The 19,186-nt window shown below is 38.7% G+C and overlaps 1 protein-coding gene across 12 annotated transcripts in view; it reads right to left on the bottom strand.

Annotated features, from left to right (window-relative positions):
* ST3GAL3 (ST3 beta-galactoside alpha-2,3-sialyltransferase 3) overlaps positions 1 to 19,186 on the bottom strand; it is a 188,563-nt gene that overhangs the window by 123,280 nt on the left and 46,097 nt on the right. For 8 of the 12 annotated variants that reach the window (XM_064428649.1, XM_064428647.1, XM_064428648.1 and 5 more), the window contains 3 exons: positions 12,945 to 12,992; positions 11,046 to 11,180; positions 3,684 to 3,726 (listed from right to left, as the gene is read on the bottom strand). In XM_064428649.1, the coding sequence (XP_064284719.1) occupies positions 3,684 to 3,726; positions 11,046 to 11,180; positions 12,945 to 12,992 (226 nt within the window). Of the gene's footprint in view, positions 1 to 3,683; positions 3,727 to 11,041; positions 11,181 to 11,513; positions 11,559 to 12,944; positions 12,993 to 19,186 lie in introns of those variants that run through there. The other 4 variants (XM_064428652.1, XM_064428653.1, XM_064428651.1 and 1 more) reach the window with 4 other exon arrangements.

Below are 19,186 nucleotides of genomic sequence, written 5' to 3'. Positions count from 1 at the left end.
AAATCTTGGCGTTTGGTGGCACCCAGTAATCCACTGGCTGAGTCACTAAAGTGATTGATAGCCTTAAGTTGTTCAGGAACTATTGCCCCCCTGAAAATGAAAATCTGTGAGCTGTATTGAAGTTTTTGTGTGTTTTTCTCTACACAACCAGCAAATGTTATCCTTACAGGTTTTAAATAGGTTCCTGCTGCTCGGGAAAACTCTTTAGCAGGGAGAAACAGATGCAACTAGCCTGTTTCTATACTTAGTGCATATTTTGTTTTGATATTCTAATTCTGGTAATGATGTTATGCTTATTACAAACATAACTAAAAGATAACTTCCTCTTGCAACAGATCTTTTTCACTAACCTGGTCCTAAGGAGACTTATTTTGACTAAGAGAACAACTCATTCATAAACTGCATTGTCTATGGAGGTCCTCACCTTTCCATTCACCCTGGGTGTCATTAACAATCCTCACCTGGATAACATTCTGCCCTTTAAAAGCTGTTAGACTTTCTAGCGAAGAGCTTTCCTAGGCTGAGGCACCAGAAAGGAAGCATCTTACATCTTAATCTTCTTCTTTCTAACAAGACTGGTCAGAGGCTGTCATTTCCATGAAGCCTCCATACAGCATCTTTAAAAGTGGCCATCTCCTCACAGGTGAGATTCCTGTCCATGCCAGTCTCCCTACTTACAGCAAGGCATTTATCACACACACAGCTCCCACAGAAAACACTACTCAAGTGCTTCTGACAGAATTCCTTCCAAAGGGAACAAATCTGGTTTCATTAGCATTTCCATGAATTCAGAGAGAACAAAACCATTACATTCCTGTAACCACAGCAGACTGTACTATATCTGAATAACAGCAGGGTACAGGACATTAAAGTAGCAATGCACAAAAAAACTAAAGATGCAAAGGCAAATGGACACATTACTACTTATTTATGTCAAATGTTTTCCTTTGGATGACATTCAAAATGCAAGTCAGAGCACTTAAGGTGTAATACAGATCTACCTTTGTAGAAAATGTTAGTCTAATGGGCCATTAGTTTCAATGACATCAACTAACGCAGCCAGCAACAGGTTTTGCACAAATTAAAGATTAGGGAGAAAAATCCAAAGAAAACTAATTGTTGCCCTAAGTGCTTCAAGTCACACAAGATTCTCACATGCTGCCAATTAAGTGAACCCTATAAAGTTATGATTTATGGTAAGATTCCACCAGAACGATTATATCACAACAACAGACACAATTCAATTATTTCTGCCAATAAAGTCATCAGTGCAGAACATATTACCCCTTTCAACTCAAAGCATTTTTTTAACCAGAAAGTGCTTCTTTGATGGTACCATCTTGACTCAGTCACAACAAGTATTTTTAACCACTAAGTCCCACTGAATTCAGTCTGTACTTAGAAATTTGGTATCACAAAATTTCTGACCACAAAATGTGAACTTGTAGAATGGTAGCAAAGTCCTCTAGACTATTTTCCAGCCATTTTTCTTTCAAAATTTATTTCCTATGTTTTATGGCATTTTCAGCCATTTTCTGTCTTCCACGCTATTAAAAAGAAAAAACAAAAAATCCAGAATTATTCATGCCAGAAGTGAAGTCTGCAGGTCATCAGCTCTATTCTAAAAGCAGGATCAGCTTTAATTCTACAGAAGAAAAAATAAACCACAACAAAAAGGGAAAAAAAAGGAGAAAAAAAACCCCACCACACCTAACAAAGCTCCAGTTTTAAAAGAAGTTATTCCACCTACATATAGTACTTACCTTCTTTTTCTTAACTTAACTTGTAGTATTTATTTTATTCATACTGATTTTGTTACAAGTCTTTCTAGAAGCTAAATTTAGGATTTTGAAAAATAAATATGCATATTTAGAGTACTATATAAACATATATTTTTAAGTAGTCAACAAAATCCTATTTCAATCAAATTAATGGAGAGTTTTTATAATGGGTAGGTTTTAGGAAAATAAATCAGTGCTCTGGAAGCCCTCTAGCAGGTAAAAACTTCACTTGGCCTCATGCTGAAGAATAAGAAAAAGCAGACCGTACCTTGGAGAGCTGTAATCAAACAGGTAAGTCAGCAAAGAAGGGGGAAAAGAATGGAACAGAGGCCTGAGAGGAAGAAAGACTCAAGAAATTTGCTAAAAGCAAAATGAAAAGGAGAAGGAAGGAGAAGGAAGACTGAAGCAGTGGTTTGGATGCAGCACAGACTGGGATGACAACTGTGTGTGGACAGTCAGCGGCGTGTTCAATAAATTGGACATTACAAAATACACAAAAATAGCCTGAAAAAAAATCAGTCTAGTTAAAAACTTAAAAAAACATCTTCCCTCTCCAACACTCAGACATTCACTCAAAGGTTACTTTACCCACTTCACAATTTTGGATTCATCTTTTTGCTTTGACTTCTACATGTATAAATTGAAGGTAATGTATCATATGAATATCATCCCACAGTGTTTTATGGGTACACACACTATTGCCCCGGAATCACTAGGATGTCCCAACACAGAAATTTAACAAAGAAAATGGGTAACTGTGCCACCAGCAGGGGTTCCAGACAGTATGCAACAAAAACTGCATGGAACACTACATTGAATGAGACCAGAAAGAAACCTTGAGCTATTCATGCACTCAACGCTATCCCTCCTGATCACTGAATGATATACAGAGCCTTTGAAGGAAAATTAATAAACAAATAATCAATACTCCTTTTTTCTTATGTGCATTCCGCAATCTTTTTGCCATATGTTACTATAACTGAGTTTATGTACCCAGCTTCTTCTGCAAAATAAGCTCCTACCTATAAACTTTCTTATCTCCTGCAAGCAGCAGTTCCCAACACACTTAGGAAACTGTTATTCCATTATGGAAGCTCACAGGCTGCTCATCATCACTAAACTGAATTGTTTCACCCTATAAGTACAATGATATTTTCAAAACATTAAGAATGGGGTTTATATTGACATGACATGCTGTGCAGGGGATGTATTTTTTAAGTCATTCAAAGCCACGAGATTGGTTCTGGTCCTTTTTAAGAAGTCTTTTAGTAGTGTTTTTGCTCCCAACAGCAAAAAAAATTCTGTCAGGTTGCTGACCCCAGAAACAGGGTCGCTACTGACCCCTAGTGTTCGGCAGCCCAGGCTCAATTCGACTGATTTAAGGCAAAAAGCATGAGAAACATCTTCATCCTTCAGTACTGAATCCTCCTTCTGACATAGCAAGAGGTCTGTGCTTTGTGCTGAGCTTCTTTCCGCTCTATTTTATCAACAAAAATAGGAGTATCCATTTTTAAAGGAGCAAGTAAAAAGGAAATATAAACTCCTAAGCATCCCAACAAATTGTGGCTTCACAATTCTTCTGCTTTCACATCTGTAATTCATTTTTCATTTGGAACGTTAAGAGAAGGATATCTAGAGCAGACTGACAGTCGTGGCTTCAAGTGGGTATTTATAGACTCCTGATCAGTTATTAAGGAATTAATGACAGTGAACCACAATCCAAGCTGGCCTGCAAAGCCTAGTGCAAGGAAAGGAGTTGTAATTGCCAGGTTGTTGCAGGACTTGGGTGTCCCAGGAAGAAGTGCAGAGTTTAGTGAGCCAGCTGCCCAGGTGACATTAAAGTTGCTTACAACAAAAAACTGTAACTACAGAAATGAAGAAGAATCCCACTGTTCTACTTACAATTTTGAGTCCAGGTTCAGGAGAAATCCAAGTTTGTCGTATTCTGGAAAACAAAAGCATAGGACACAATATCATAAAAGCTGCAAGAGTCTCCTCTGCAAAAGGCACCAAAACTGAACAGCAGCAAGTCCTTATAGCAGCTGTTAATACAGATTATTGTTACTTCAAGGTATTCCCAAATTAACATTTCTCAGTCTCCAGGAAATACCACAGCAAGACAACACATGGGTAACCATTAATTCAGAAATCACTAGAATTAAGCAAGCTATCCAGAGTGATAAAAAGTATTACTGAAACCACTTATGCAGTGATAAACAAAGCTTTCCTGCTTGCTGTACAAATAATTTTGACACTAAACTGTATGAAAAACATTCCTCCTTAGTTCTGATGCATAGAGCTTTGAAATTTTTCTTCATTCCTTGTCTATTCCAATCCACGAGTTCATAATCAAGCAGCTCTTCTTCAAGAGAAAGTTTTTTCCCACTTTCTTAGTGGGGAAAAAACTTTATGCCACAGTTTATGCCACAAACAGGGGACAGCTACAGAAACAAAATAACTCAGAAAATCTGCAATTCATGTACAAATAAGCTTTCTATTCAGCATCCCTGAATATACTGTGATCTTGTAAATCAAACAATGGATACAAAAAATAAAACTATTAGAATTCACATGAGATACACATGGAAAAGGTGCAGTGTTCTTCTTGCACTGGGTTAAGCTCAGGGGTCTCCTCGCACTGAGGACCCCTAGGTCTCACAGCTATACAATAAAAAAATATACAGAGAAGTAGAAGATAACCCAATCAGAGATTAAAAGAAACAAGAAAAAAAATTCTCATAAGCTTTCAGAAAGACCTCATTGGAAATAGAAGATTACTTTTCTCATGAGACACCCCTGGAATTTCTGGTGCAGTAGTTTAACTGAAGATCACCAGCTTTTCACTCTCATTTACCAGCAGAACAGCCAAGCCTAAACACATACCTCAGACACAATGATTGCACCAGATAGGTCAATGTAAACTGTGCCATTGGTTTCAATCCCATTAAGATTTAATTCCCGAGCCAAGGGAAGTATTCTATTTGACATCACTTAGGTAACAGAAGCTGCAGAACACGTGCACGCTTGATATTGGCACATACTGTCTGTTCCCTGCCAGCACCCGAGTGCCACCCACCATCCCCACTGCACCTGTGCATCTCTCCTCCACTCTTCACATACTGACAGTTCTGTTTCCCCCATGTGCTGCTTTCCTCATAATTTCTTTCACATAATTTCTTCCTCCCACAAGAAGTTGTGTCCTGTACAACCTCACTCCCTCCACCAGTAGGATTGTGCATAGGAAGGTATCCACTCCATAAAAAGAAACATGCCTTCAATTTTTATTAACCCTTCTGACTCCCAAAACTAACATCTGCACTAAGCAAACAACCACAAAGAATTTTTTTAATAACTCTTTTTTTTTAACCATCTATAGCCACTGACCCATCTGTCATTAGTCTTATCTCATTTAAACCAACATTCCCTTCTTCCCAACAGGAAATACAAAAAGAGGAAATGCAATAAGAGAAACATCACCTCGTAACTACAACAACATCCTGGATTGTCTATTAACTCAACACTTCATCAGCTTTGCAACCAAAGCACCAGAACACATACATGAGTTAAACACTAAGGACAGACCTCTACTGCAATGTTTCACAAGATTTATCTTCTGTTTGTCACAACTGTTTCACCTCCCCTAGGCTTTACGTTTTCAGGTTCACTGAAACTACTTTGCATTTCCTTGCAACAGGCATTTCCAAAAACAAGTATTACAAAACAAAACAACATTTCTGGTTTCAAGCCAGCTGCAGAGGTATGTTCTTGATTTTCAGTAGGGTGTAAGTAGAGTTTCAGGCTGTAACATCAAACCAGAAGCATCCATGCCCCTTCCTCTTGTGCAAGCTACTGCAGGCAGAGAAATGCTTCCCTCACCATGGGCCATCTCACCCTCATGGGCACACTTGGAAGTTAGCATTACTATTCACTTAGAAATCAATCTCTATCACATGCTGTTTCCCCAGGAAAGACACTAGGACCCTCCAAAATTACAGATTCAAAGTTATCTTCCTTTTCAGCAAAAAATTGGAGTCTTGCTACAGACTTCCAGTGTCATTTAGCTGTATCACTACAAATACAGGGGCTAAAATTCTGCCCACATGCTGGCTGGAAGTCGCCTGGATTCACAAAAGACAGATAAAAGTCCCAAATATCTGAAGAAAGCCACAGACAGAGCCTAGCTGCAGGAAAAGGCAATCCTTGTCTGGAGTTCTGTATCTAAGTTAAAACTTAGATACATAAGATGAAACACAGATCCACACAATCAAAGTACAACTGAATCTAAAATACAGTTTGGTCAGGGTGTGACAATTACAGGACAGGAACCTAACTGATCACACAGCTCACAGCTCAAGAAAGGGGCAATCCCATTCCTGCCTTTTCCTCCATTGAAAATAGAAGTGGCAATAGCCTGCCTTGGCACTCATGCCACCTCTGTGCCCTTACAGGTTGCTTCCTTCTCCCATAACCTTAGTTAAACGCCTTACTCACAAAGTTAACCACCTGATATACAGAAATATTTCTCCTCTTCTTCATGTAGTGGGATAAAGAAGTGCTGTAATATTAGAGAAAGTGTAACAAAAACTTAGAGAGAACAAAGTAAAAAGACTTGACCACCAAAGATCAGCTTGGACCAGCTGGCCATGTTAAGTGTGGTTTGATGTTGGCCTCCACCAACATCATCATGATAATCCTCCCCCAGCATCCCAATCATTAGGAGACCTCTGCACTGAAGGACAATGAAGGACAATTCAGAGCCACTCACAGGTACAATCTGGAGAACTCCCTTCACATTCAAGCATGTTGGTAGGTCTGATCCAGCCCAGGTCATGTCTGACCCACCCAGTTCCAGACCAGACACCTCTATGGCTCTGAGGCACAGGATCTGCTTTTAAAGCAAAAGATGAGTAAAGGTAATAAAGAACTTAGTTTGCATCCCTTGAAAGAACATGGAGTAATCTGAACAAGACTTTATTATCAGCCCACAGAAGACTGAAAGGCCCATGAAAGATAAGATATTAGAAAAGCACAAGTCATTCTCAAGATCACAATCACCTTTGCTAAGGACCTACAGATCTCAGCTGACAGTGTGGTACAACAGTGCACAGAAATGAACAAACATGGGAAATGAAGTTTCATCATGCATCATGTTGCATCACAAGAACAAGAGGTCATCTTAGGTCAAAACCAAAATGCATTTCTACATTTCCAGGAAGATCAGAACTGAATAAGAATCTAAGAACTGACAACTATTTCATAATAAAGCAAGTAATTGGGATTACAAGAACAGAAATAGAGCCAAGCATAGCAATTTCTATAAATTATGCAAATCCTGTGCCAAATCCAACGTTGGCATTAGCATGGAAATTCCTCCAAAGAATCCAACAGAAATCCAGCTACCGGGCTGCAAGTGAGAGATGCATTGTCTCATGTCTGAAAACTCCATGTAGACCACCCAGGAAGCCATAAAGTCCAGTGTACAGTATCTAGCAAGTACTCAAGTTGCCTTTTGCATTTGCAGCCAGTATAGCTATATAGAAGCAAAATGGGCAAAATTTTCTCTGTATGCTACTAATCTGAAATCAACAATCCAGGAATTAACTTGGCATAGTGGTTTTATCATTTCAAGCTACCTGTAACCAATTTCACTGATACTAATCCTTGAGTGCTAACCCTTTTAGCAGCCAGTTACTCAGAAGCACAGCACAAATAACTTTGCCTACAGAAACAGAAAATTAATTTTTTTTTTAAAGGACAGGTTATATGTAGTTCTAGCTCTGTGTTTAATTGGCAATTGCATGTACAGGAAGGAAGGCAGAAGATTCAATTTCTCTATTTTATTCAAAATGTTTGTGTTTGTCAAAGAAATCAGTATGATTCTCAAGAGACAGAAGTCCTATCAAGGATGGTCAGACCACCCTGATACATTTCATCCTGTCCAGTGCAGTTTGGTCTCTGCAGAACTGAGGATCCATATGAGCCAAGCCCTGGTCACCATTCACATGCAAGTTCTACATCTGCAGCAAATGTCACAAGTAAAATAACTTATTCTGCAATGAAAAAGGCCAAACATCATATTCACCTTTGACTAAGAAAACACATATGGACAGTTCTAAAAGTTCAGCCGATGTAAAATAATTCTTCTAGAACTCAAGAGACAAGAAAGAATTAATGCAAAAAAGTCATGTTAAATGGATCAGCTGAAAAAGACAAAAGAAAGCTTTTATTCCAAGGTTAGAAAAATAGCAGTCAGGACTACTGAGCAACAATCAAAGTACTGGATAAACAAAGACTTAATATTGCATCCTTTCCTTAGGATTTTCACTTTAACCTCTTCAGTGATGGAATTTACTAATGAAAACATTACCTTCTATTTAAATAACCTGGGAATAAAGAAGACTGCAAAGGCAAGTTCAGGAGTGGTAAAGCTGAGGCCACCTGGGCTTCTCAGCACAGCCCTGCGCGGTCTGCATGCAGGTCTATGTTTCAGCTTCCTCTTCACCCCCACTCACACTTTTGCATACAAACTTCCCAGCCTTTTTCTCCAGGTTGCCAAGTGACATCAAGGAAAACACCAAGAAAAAAAAGCCCAGTCTCTGGTACCTTTCCCTGCTCTGTAACAATCACAGCAGGAGCAGAAGTGACCCCTGTAAAGCGAAGTGCCCAGCACTTGCAGCCCAGCACCAGAAGCTTACCTCACCAATCTACATCTACACATCTCAATAAAACAATTGCAACCTCCAATGATAGGTTGCTTTAAGCTGAATTTAAGAAAAACTCCAATGGGAAGATGAAAAATTTCCTCCTATGATCTGCATGTGCCCTTTTGCTTTTCCCAGGAAGTAATCATTTTCAAGTCAGACTACAGCCTTTGCTGAACAGTTGTTCCATTTACTGCCATGAGTCCACTTGGCAAATGGAGTTAATGCTGCCCTACTGAGTCTCCCAACATACTCTATATTCTATAAATGTTATCATATTTCCTAATAAAAGTCGAGAACTATATTAACAAAACAGTAATCTATATTGGCTTTTAGTGACTTACAAGATGTGCTGATTTGGTGCAGAGATGTCACATGGGAGACAAAAATCACATTGAAATACTTTTAATTTGAGGCATTCATTAAGCCACTTCTTAACATTTGCACCTCAAAATCATTCACAGCTGTATTTTCAACTGGAGGAACAGAGCATTAATAAGACAACAGATGATGATACTGAACACACTGGCAAAGTCACATAAGGACTACAAAACTGCATCATGACAGTCACTGGCAAAGATTCAAACAGCTCCCACAGTCTACCCTCAGAAAAATAAAGAATGAAGTAGAATTTCATTAATCAAAAATGAAAAGGAAAAAGCATTTCTGCACTTAAAAAGCCACCAAAACCAGCAGAGAAAATACATGTATTTCCCTTTTTTCTTTCTGCCTTAACAGGAATGAAAAAATATACAGCATAGTAAGTTCTCATTTCACATCTTTATCACATAGTGCTCGGATGGAAATGCAATTTGGGTGAAAAACTCCAACATGCTAAAACCACATTTTAGCTCCAAACTTTAATTAAAGTTGCTTTCCTCAAACCAAGAACATCTAAAGTTAATTACCACTGACCTGAAAATCCAGGAAATATCAGAGTTTGCAACTGTAGACATTTGTACTATCAGAGTATCATTGAGAAATCAAATAAACAGCAAGGAATCTTCTGCAAGTCACCAATGTTTTACTCTTATGCTAGCAATCTATCACTACTCTACCCATTTGATACCTCATTCAGTTGCATTTCTATTCCTTGCCTCCATCCACACTACTCTCCATCCAAAATGTAGACAAGTAGTCACCAAATTCACTCTGGAGTTGTATTTGGTAGGACAGACAGGGCTATTCTCATCCTTCACACAATGATTATCTGAGCATCTTCAGCAGCTGAATGAAACACAGAAAGCTTCCTTCATGGTTCTCACAGCTTTTCCCAAAATGGTTATGGACTTTGATTTAAGGAATCACTAACAGCAAACTCCAAAATAAGCACAGATTTAAATTTTCAGATGATTACTCCACTATAAGTGTGAAATCAGCATTTGGAAGCATGGTCTTAAATGTGGGCTTTCAGAAGCACAATTTGGGAATTCAGAACAGTTAATACATGCAAACAATTTGAGCAAGACCTAGATAACGTTTGGTTGCTTGTAATGTTGGAACTAGCACCTTTTAAGCCTGCAAGTGAGAACATCTGCTATGAATCAGTGGTCAATACTGCAATCAAACATGTCTAACAAGAGCATAAGCCTACAGCCCAAAGGTATTCAGTATTTTCAGCAAGCTCAGTAGCATCTGGGAAACTTGCACATCCAGTGCACTTGTATCCAAGGCTTAGAGAAGAAAAAATTAGCTTGCTGTCAGACACAGGAGGTAGGAAAAAGTCTTGAACAAAAATAGCAGGGGTATAAATCTAACTTTCAAGGTCCAATGTTTGATTTGGTAGCAACAAAGTAAAACAAAGCAACTGGAGAGGAAAGAAAAAAATAAAAGGAGCACTAGCTGTCTATGGCAAGTGAATGAAATCTAGGTCTGCTCAAATACCCTGTGTTTGATTGTTTCCCCAGCTTCAGAGAAGATTCCCTTCTTTCTGAAATGGTTTCAGCTGAAACACTGGCCTAGACATACGATCAAACACTTATCTCAGCTGTTCAAGCTTTATCTTTTAAGAGAACAGACAGCCATGAAGAGAATTACAAAAACATCTGGACTTGTGAAGGTTGGACCAGAGCATGAACCTCATGGTTCAGCCTCACTCAAAACACATTGGGCTCGCATGCCCTCTACCCAATGAACCCTCCTATGAAGCATTACATTAAAGCTCCATAGCCAGATGAGCTTCTGAACTCTCAGTTCAGAAAGTTTATCCAGAAAAACCTAGACAGTGTCATTAATCTGAGTTGCACAAGGACAGATTTCCAGTACTTCTGAAAACTGAGACTTGCATGTGGGATAAAGTTAAGGGGAAAGCCAAGATAAGGACAAACAGTCAAATGAAGTATGATACAGAAACTGCAACAAGACATTGCCCTTCACATGGCATGATTAACGGGTACTAAAAAGCACTTCTAAGCTGTTTAATATGCAAATATAAGTACCAGTTTTAAGCAGCATTAAATCTTAACAGGGAGACTATTATTCTCAGCTGGTTTTGACTAATAAAGAAAAAGTATATGTAATTTTATGTTTCAAAGCATGTAACTTTATCTGAAACATCACCTACTGGGAATGGCTGGGCCTGGAGCTGCCATGGTTTCTGTGGGTTCTTTCTGGGCTCTGTCTTTTCCTGGGTCTGCAGCAAGGTGAGATGGGATGGACAGCGGAAGCACAATAGCCACAGTTTTTCTCTCTCTCCTTCCTGTTCAACAAGGAAAGCTATCCCTCAGTTGGACAGATATCACACATCTTGTCATCTTATTAAATATACCAATTCAGAGCAAGGTGAAGCTTGCAGCACAGTAAGTGCAAAGCACTAAACATAAAAGCAATAAACATACAGCTTTCTCGGGCATTTCTGAGCCTCCCTTCCCAAATATATGAGTTTTATTCACATTTCTTCAATGAAGGAAGTCAGTCTTGTTGCAGTGAAAGGGTTTACAAAAGATCAAGTGTTACTGTCTCAGTTCCTAACCAATCCAAGCTTAAGCTGTAAAATGCAAGCAGAACAAAGACCAGTTCTTTTAAAACAGACCCAGGCAGTCCAATGGCTCACATGAGCCTGTCTCCCACCCTCCATATTAACAGAACTCCTGTTGAGCAGTTGAACTGTTTTTCACCACTAAGTTTACTTTCTATTGGTGGAAACATTTATGGTTAGCTCCATAGATACAAAATCGGTGGTTAAAATTCAAGCAAGGTTATCTCAAACCTATGCAACTTCCGCCCTGTTTTGCAGACTGAAAAGACCACCACCCAATACAGGAGAGAGGCAACAACACACTTCACTTGTGAGACATTAATTAGAAAGAGAGAGTTAATAGAAGGTTTCTTCCCCCCATATACACAACAACATATCCATCTGGCACCCTAGAGATACTCCCACATCAGATCATGCACTAAGAATAGATCTGTTTCCAGATATAAGTTTTAGAGGAGGTACAGGGAGAGTAGAAAAAGTTTGAGGTGTTTTAAACAAAGTAAGTTACTACCACTAGTTCAGGGGTTAGTAAATCAGATGTGTGTTCAAGCTTCGATGTTAGTGTCAGGCAGCAGGTTCTCTTTCAAAGTGTGCAGGCAGAAGACAGGTGCTATGTTGGAAGGCAGCATGTTCCCCCTATCAACCTAAGAGGAAAGGCTGGCAAGCAAGATAAAACATAAAAATGCAAGCAATTGTCTTTTTGTGGAAGACAATAAATATCCCCCTATTTTAAGTGTTAAGGGGTTTAAAGTTATGAGAGCAATTCTTAGCCTTTCCCTTGCACTTCATATATCATTATATATACACTGTAAACTGAATTTCATCAAGGATCATGCTCACTATGGCATGCCTTGGCTGCAGCTTGCACATTACACACAGCCAAATGGAGAGTTACTGATCTAGTGAAGTGCCCCCAGCACAAAAGAATTTTTAATTTCTGGTTCAGTTTAATTGTAGGTCATGCTTAGGTTCCAAACAAAATGAGATTGGGAAGGATTTGCCCTGGGGTTCAACAATGCTGGTCAATCTCCACCCAAAAATAAAAGTTTCCAGCCCTATTGGTTTAGTTATGACTTCTTTCGTCTTCTCCTTCCTGGAAGCATTCTTCATGTCTTTCCCCAAATAACTCAACTGTTTGTTTAGCTGGGAAACTATCCTAGTAGCATGAAATAGTTTTTCTTCAGCTGGTAGATGACATCATCTTAATGCCTTTCACATGAGAAGAGGAGCACAAACTGCATCATCAAGACGTGTCCAGGTCGTTTCCTCACTGGGTAAGGGAAGAGTCCTGCGGGTTAATCCTTGTGTCGTACTAAGGCTCTTAACTCCCACTGCACTTAGGAAAGGACCTATTTACCCTTTGCCTAGGTGGTTGATTCCCACACAAGTCTGACTCAGTGTCCTGCCTCCCAACATGGCTACCATGTCCAGTTAAGTAGAAGCCTTGTCATGAGGTGGGAGATAGAGAAGAAGGCAATGTTGTACCTGAGCCTATTGTATGTCCAACGGAGTCAAAGGAAAGAACCACTGAATCTGTAACACAAGAGTACAAGTTCATTTTCCCCTTTTTTTCAGCAGCATTTCTTGCTGTAACATTTTTTTGTTATTTTGCTTAAGCAATTCCTTGTGTTCCCTTCTGCCAGGAAGCAGAACAACTTCTTCACCAACCAGACAAAACAACAGGCACCTAGCAAAGGCAGAACAACGGAGTATGCAGTAAATCACAGTGCTGTTAACCAATGAAATAGCCACAATTCATTGAAAAGAAATTAATTTTATGTCTAACAAGCTTGGTCAACTGAATAATAACGTGCTTTGATTGCTGGTCTAGAGAGCTTTTTCTTATCAAATGTATTCCCAATATTTTGTCCCCACTTGGGGGACTTGCCTGTTATGATCAGTTCTTCCCTGACATGGTTTGCTAAGCCAAGCACTTTGTGCTCCTTGCACTCCATGCTCACCATGTTTCCCACATCCTTACTCACAGTGAAGTAGTGGCTTCCAACTCAATACATTTCAATTCCTCAATATCTTTTCACCTTTGCACTATATGCAACACATGTGCCAAGCATCAAGAAAATATAACCTCTCTACTTGATACCCTTTTATTTTTCTATCTCAGAATCACAACAATGCTTTTATCCATGACTGCAGTGGCAACTCTTGCTCACCAGTTAATGCCTAACATTTTTAGTCACTGTTTCATATGATGCTTTGCTTCAACTGTGGTTTAAAGACCATAGTTTTCATATATGCAACATTTGGCCACACAGAAACCCTTAGTGCCTGCTTGCACTCAGCTCACCCCATGATCCAGATCCCTTTATAAGTCATTCATTTTCCTCATATAGGACCCTTCCAACCTAGAATTTGTTTGCAAAATTATCAGTAATAATTTGATATTCTGTTCCAAGTGGAGTTGCGTTATGTCATCATGCTCAATAATGGGGCTTTCCCCTAGCTTTATGCTTATTTGAGACAAACCAAGATTAATTTTGGTAGAAAGCCTCCTGGTTTGCCATCTATTTTCATGGAAGTCCTAAATGAAGGAAAAAGACTACCAAATTCTATTCTCCTACCAGTGGAGCAAAATAGGGCCCAGAACTTAGAGACAAATTGCCAATGGGCAAAACACAGAAAAGAACAAACCACCACAATAGGATTAATAATTTCATGGCCTGAGAAGCTTTAAACTGACACAGCAACAGCTGAACTGCCTTTCACCTTCACTTGAACAAGCAGACTGTCCTCTGACATTTCTCATTGTCACTCAGGTTTCAGATGTGATCAACTCATCCCACATCCTTTCCAGCACCACAAAGGCTGCCAAGGTGCAAGCCCTCAGTGCAAGGCAAAAAGCTCAAGTACAAGAAGACTTGGCCTGCTGAAGAGTTTAACCTCCTGCTGCATCACTTGAAATTTAGGCAGGCTACAATCACATGTAGTTACCATGTTAGAGCTGAAAATAACTTGACACAGGACTGAGCCTTTGGCTTCTCTATATTTTACATTATCCTGGAGCTTATTTTCCAACTCTTAAAAGTGCAATAAGAAACTGCTAATTTTCAAAATAAACACTGTCATTTTAATAAAGGACTGTTAATTTGACTGGGTTTAAAAGAATTTAGAAAAAGCAGGTCTGTGCTGTCTTGGATCCATCATTATGGTAGTAACATAAAAAAAATTAAAAAGAAGATATTACTAGTCTCAAAACTTACTCCAACAAAAATAAAAATCCATCTGGACTTAACAATTGTATTTCCTCTTTTGGGAATAAAATTCAGACATCATTATATTATTCTAAATAGCAAGGAGTTTAATTCATTTTAACTGCATTAACTTCATTTGTCATCAATTTTGAAGTATCTCTGTGGGGTTCTACTTTTAAAAAACTGTTGAGATTTTTATCAACATAAAGTACTGCTTTGTAGTTAATGTCAAATTTAAAAGCTGTTAATTTTCCTGAAATATATTTAACATTCAAACACTGTACATGAAATATTAGGACTTATCTAAGAATGGCTGAAAAGCACTGCAAGCACCAGATTAATAACATTACTGCAACCCACAAAATAGTATAATGTTTCATTCCCTTAACTGAGAACATTATCTTCCTCATATAAAAAAACCCCAACAATTTACAAGCAGATTAAGAGCTCCGTTTTCCAATCCAGTTTTCATGCTACTATTCGTTTCAACTAATCAAATTCACTGTGAATAACCTGTATTATAGTCAACTCCACCTAGAACTCCAGAAGTAATTTCACTAAACATGGACCTTTATTAAAACACTGTGGTTTATTTCTGGTATTAGCACTCCTAAAGCGCAGTGAAGAAAGCTGAGAAGATAACAATATGTCACCTTTCTTCTACCCCAAAAAGCTACTTACATCCAAATTCAGAGCTACAGGTTATTTCTGTCAGAAGTTGATGGAGACAAACATTTCTTTAAAGCAAGCCAGATTTACTTGCAAATACAGAGTTCTGCTTCCACAAACATAAGAAGAAAAGTTTCTTTGCTTCTATTTTCAAATCTCTTCCAGTTATCGTGCAGTTCAAAATCCTCCTGACTTTCTAGGGGGTCTCTCTTGCTGAGACAAAGTGGCAGCTCTGTCTGTGCCCAGTGCCTTTCCCCAAGCCTCAAGAGTGTGCTCTACCTTTCAAAGGCAATCTTCAAAAGCTTTATCTTTCAAAACTCATTAAGATACAATGTAAAACATACCCACCTACATGCACCCTTGCTTTAGGTGCCAGGAAGTGTTTGTGCCTGAAGGAGCAGTCCCCAACCCTTCAGATACCTATTTCCATAAATAAGCTTAAATTTTTGTCCTCCTGCCTTAACTGAAGGGCAGCCTTTATGCCTAAATCATGAAACCTGACACACAGTAACTTGCCAATATGTACAGCTTAAGGCTGCACACACCACAGTGCCAGTCTTTTACATCTGTTTTCATGTTAACTACAATCTTTTTTTTTTCAGTGGATCTAGCAGCTTAAAAAAGAAAAGGAAAAAAACCCAAAACAACAAGATATAGCAAAACCCAAATGTAACTCTGGATCTTATCCAATCCATCAGAAGAAGCAAAGACAGCACAAGCACTCACTCAATTTAGAAGGCACTCAGTGCCAGGAATGATGATGACTGAGACCTCACCAGCCAGATTGCAGAGTTGCTTTGGGTCACTTTGTGTCAGCTTTGGGTTTAAGTTGCACTGGGACCAATGCTCTGGGTCACTTTCTTCTCACTCCTGCCATCCAGTTAGAGCATCAAAAATTGGACCAATATACAAATGTGCTCCATCACCCCCCACAAAACAGTGCTGTGCAGGGCTACCTGAATGCACTCCATCACAGCCCCCTTGGAGTGTGGAGGAGTGTTGCATGAGACCCTGTTCCACTGCTGTGAAACCAACACAGGGATCCATTTCATTCAGGAAAAAGGAGCTGAAGACAGACTCTGCAAAGACCCTCAGTGCTGCTCTGAAAACAAATTTAAACTCATTTCCAACAATGGTCCACACAGGACCCAGAGCTGAATGTACATTCAAAGGAACACAACTGAACTTGCACAAGTCTGTTCTGTAGTAAAAGAAAAAAAAACAAAACCAGAAACCAAACCTCAAAAAAACCCACCTGCAAGCAAATCTGTGATGACTACATTTATTGTTGCACTTACACCACATTCCAGCTAAGACATCCAGGTATGTGGACTGATTGTATTTCAAGGCAAGGGATGCTTTTCAAATGTTGCTAAACCCCTTATCTTTCTCAGGGATAACTGTGCACCCCACACCCCTGAGCCCAAGACAGACAAATTAAATCATCCATCTTGCTGCATATATTGAGCATCCTAGCTTGGGGCATTTCTGGACACCAAACTAGTATTTAACTGCTACTTGTAACACATTGCTGTATCTTTTCCAGTACTCTGGTTTCGAAACAGAAAAATAAACAAAGATTTGAATATTCACATATGAGTGATGATCCTCACCAACAAACTGCAGATTTGTAGGAGACAAACAAAGCCACGCTGAAAAACATCCAAGTTTCATACTCCATGCACATCACTAGATAAACGTTTAACATGGGTACTGCACTGAAGAGATGTATGGAAACAGCTCTTAAAAGCCCAATTGCGTCAAGTTCTTAAAATCATGTAGGAACAAATACATGGAGTCATTTCCAATACAAATACTAGACTTCCTTTGATTTCATCATTGAAGAAAATGCAATATACAAACTAAAACACAAGCAGTGGCAACACATAATGAGAACTGCAAATATAATCCACATTCAAACAAGAACTGTACATAAATGTATGTTTACCTAAGTGCTGTTTCAAAATTTCAGTTAAGATTTTTTATAGTAAATCCCTCTGAGAAGCCACTAACTTTTTATTGCTTTTTACAGATTCTCCCTGCAAGGATTTGTAGATATTTGTCTCAACCTATTGGAAACCAAAGAAGTTGAACCAATAACTTTTCTTTTTTGCAAAACCAGACTTCAGCAATAAAGTAACTTCCCCAAGAAAAACAACATGATTGCGTGCTGCTTTGGAAGTGGTCCTGAGAAACCACAAACTGTCAGTCCCACTGGAGTTATAAGAGTTTAATAATAAAGGCTTAACACAGCCTCGATACCACATACCATTACAGCAATACACTCCACAGGCCAAGCCAAACAGGGAATACAAGAACACATCACAACATAAGGCTGTGATTTGGCACATCCTTATTCAGATGCTCAAGCTCTGAGATCTCTATTGCTTTCTTACATGCATAATCAATGTTTCTCATTCCATACATCCCTGTTCTCCAGATACTTTGATGGATTCCTACAGAACTACAACCTGTATTTAATAACATCTAATGTAATTCATACCTCCAGAGCTTGCTCAGAGACCAGATATCCTGCAGAGCTCCATCAGCTGGCCTGAGGATAGCAACTGCAGTAATATTATCCAATAAAATTTTGATTCAGAGTCAGAATGAAAAGAAAAAAATGAGGTGCTTCATTTTTATCATGGAATTAAAAGAACATCCTTAAGGGTCTATCATCCATCTGTCTCCCTTTTTCTGCTGAGTACTGAAAAGTATAGAATCAAACATCCAAATGGCCATCAAAATTTATTTTCTATTTGAGATCAATATTCTGGAATGTGACATACCAGAGAAGGAATATTTAATGCCTGAAAATCTTCATAACTTGCTGACAAAGAAATCAATAACAACAAAAACTATTCTTATGTTTCACCTAGTCAAGAAATGAAGCATAAAAAGCACTCTCAAACACATTGTACTGTCAGGATTCATTTGGCAAGAAGATCTTAAAACATCTCCTGCCCCAAAGAAAAAATATTTTGAATAAGACTCTCTCTTATGATGAACATGCAACATACTGAATAATTCTTATACCCAATGAACTGAAGGGAATTGAATAATTTCACTTCTTAGAGATCTCACTTAGATATCCAAAGTATGAATATCCTTCCTCAGATTCAGTAAAACATAACTGCCTGCACTTAAAAATTCCTTGACAGGGCAACCTTCACTTCCTAACACATTGTTTTGCATGCTGAAGATGGATTTAGGGAAGGGCTAAGTAATTTACTCAGTTTAATGACAAATGCCATCCTACTAACTTATCAAGTATCCTACTTTTGCATTAATGTTGGGCTCCCCATTCCCCTAGCTTGGTCTATTTTGCTTTACTAAGCTCTTTCTTGTATAGTGCCAAGGATTTTCCTACTTGACTACTTCCTTTCTGAACACAGTGAGATGGCTTTGTGCTAAGGGCACTGGTCACTACAATAACATCTTCTGTACCACAGTTCAAGGATGTTCCAAGAGACTCATATTCATCATTTAAAACTCAAAGCACTAATTATAAGATATCACCTAAGCTCCACTTCACATCAGTGAAGGTCAAAGGAAACACATATCATACCCCTCTTACTGATAATCTCAGCTCCTACACACATACTCTGTCAAAAACAATCAGTACTGCTCCCATGTTTAGATGCCACAAGGAGTTATGATCTCAAGTGTATTGTTTGAGCAGCATAATTCTAACATTTTCAACGTCTAAGATGAGAAATTACATATAAAGATGAGACATACAGAGCACAGGCACATTTCCTAATCACAGATGTGATAGCTAATAGCAGCAAATAAAGGGACTGCAAGTTTTGGCAAGCCAAACATATGCAGAGTTTCAGTCCAGTGCTG

The sequence above is a fragment of the Passer domesticus genome, chromosome 7 (genome assembly GCF_036417665.1).
Source record: "Passer domesticus isolate bPasDom1 chromosome 7, bPasDom1.hap1, whole genome shotgun sequence".
NCBI lineage: Eukaryota > Metazoa > Chordata > Aves > Passeriformes > Passeridae > Passer > Passer domesticus.
The sequence above is the reverse complement of the archived record's forward strand: the minus strand, read 5'-3'. Positions and strand labels throughout refer to the sequence as shown.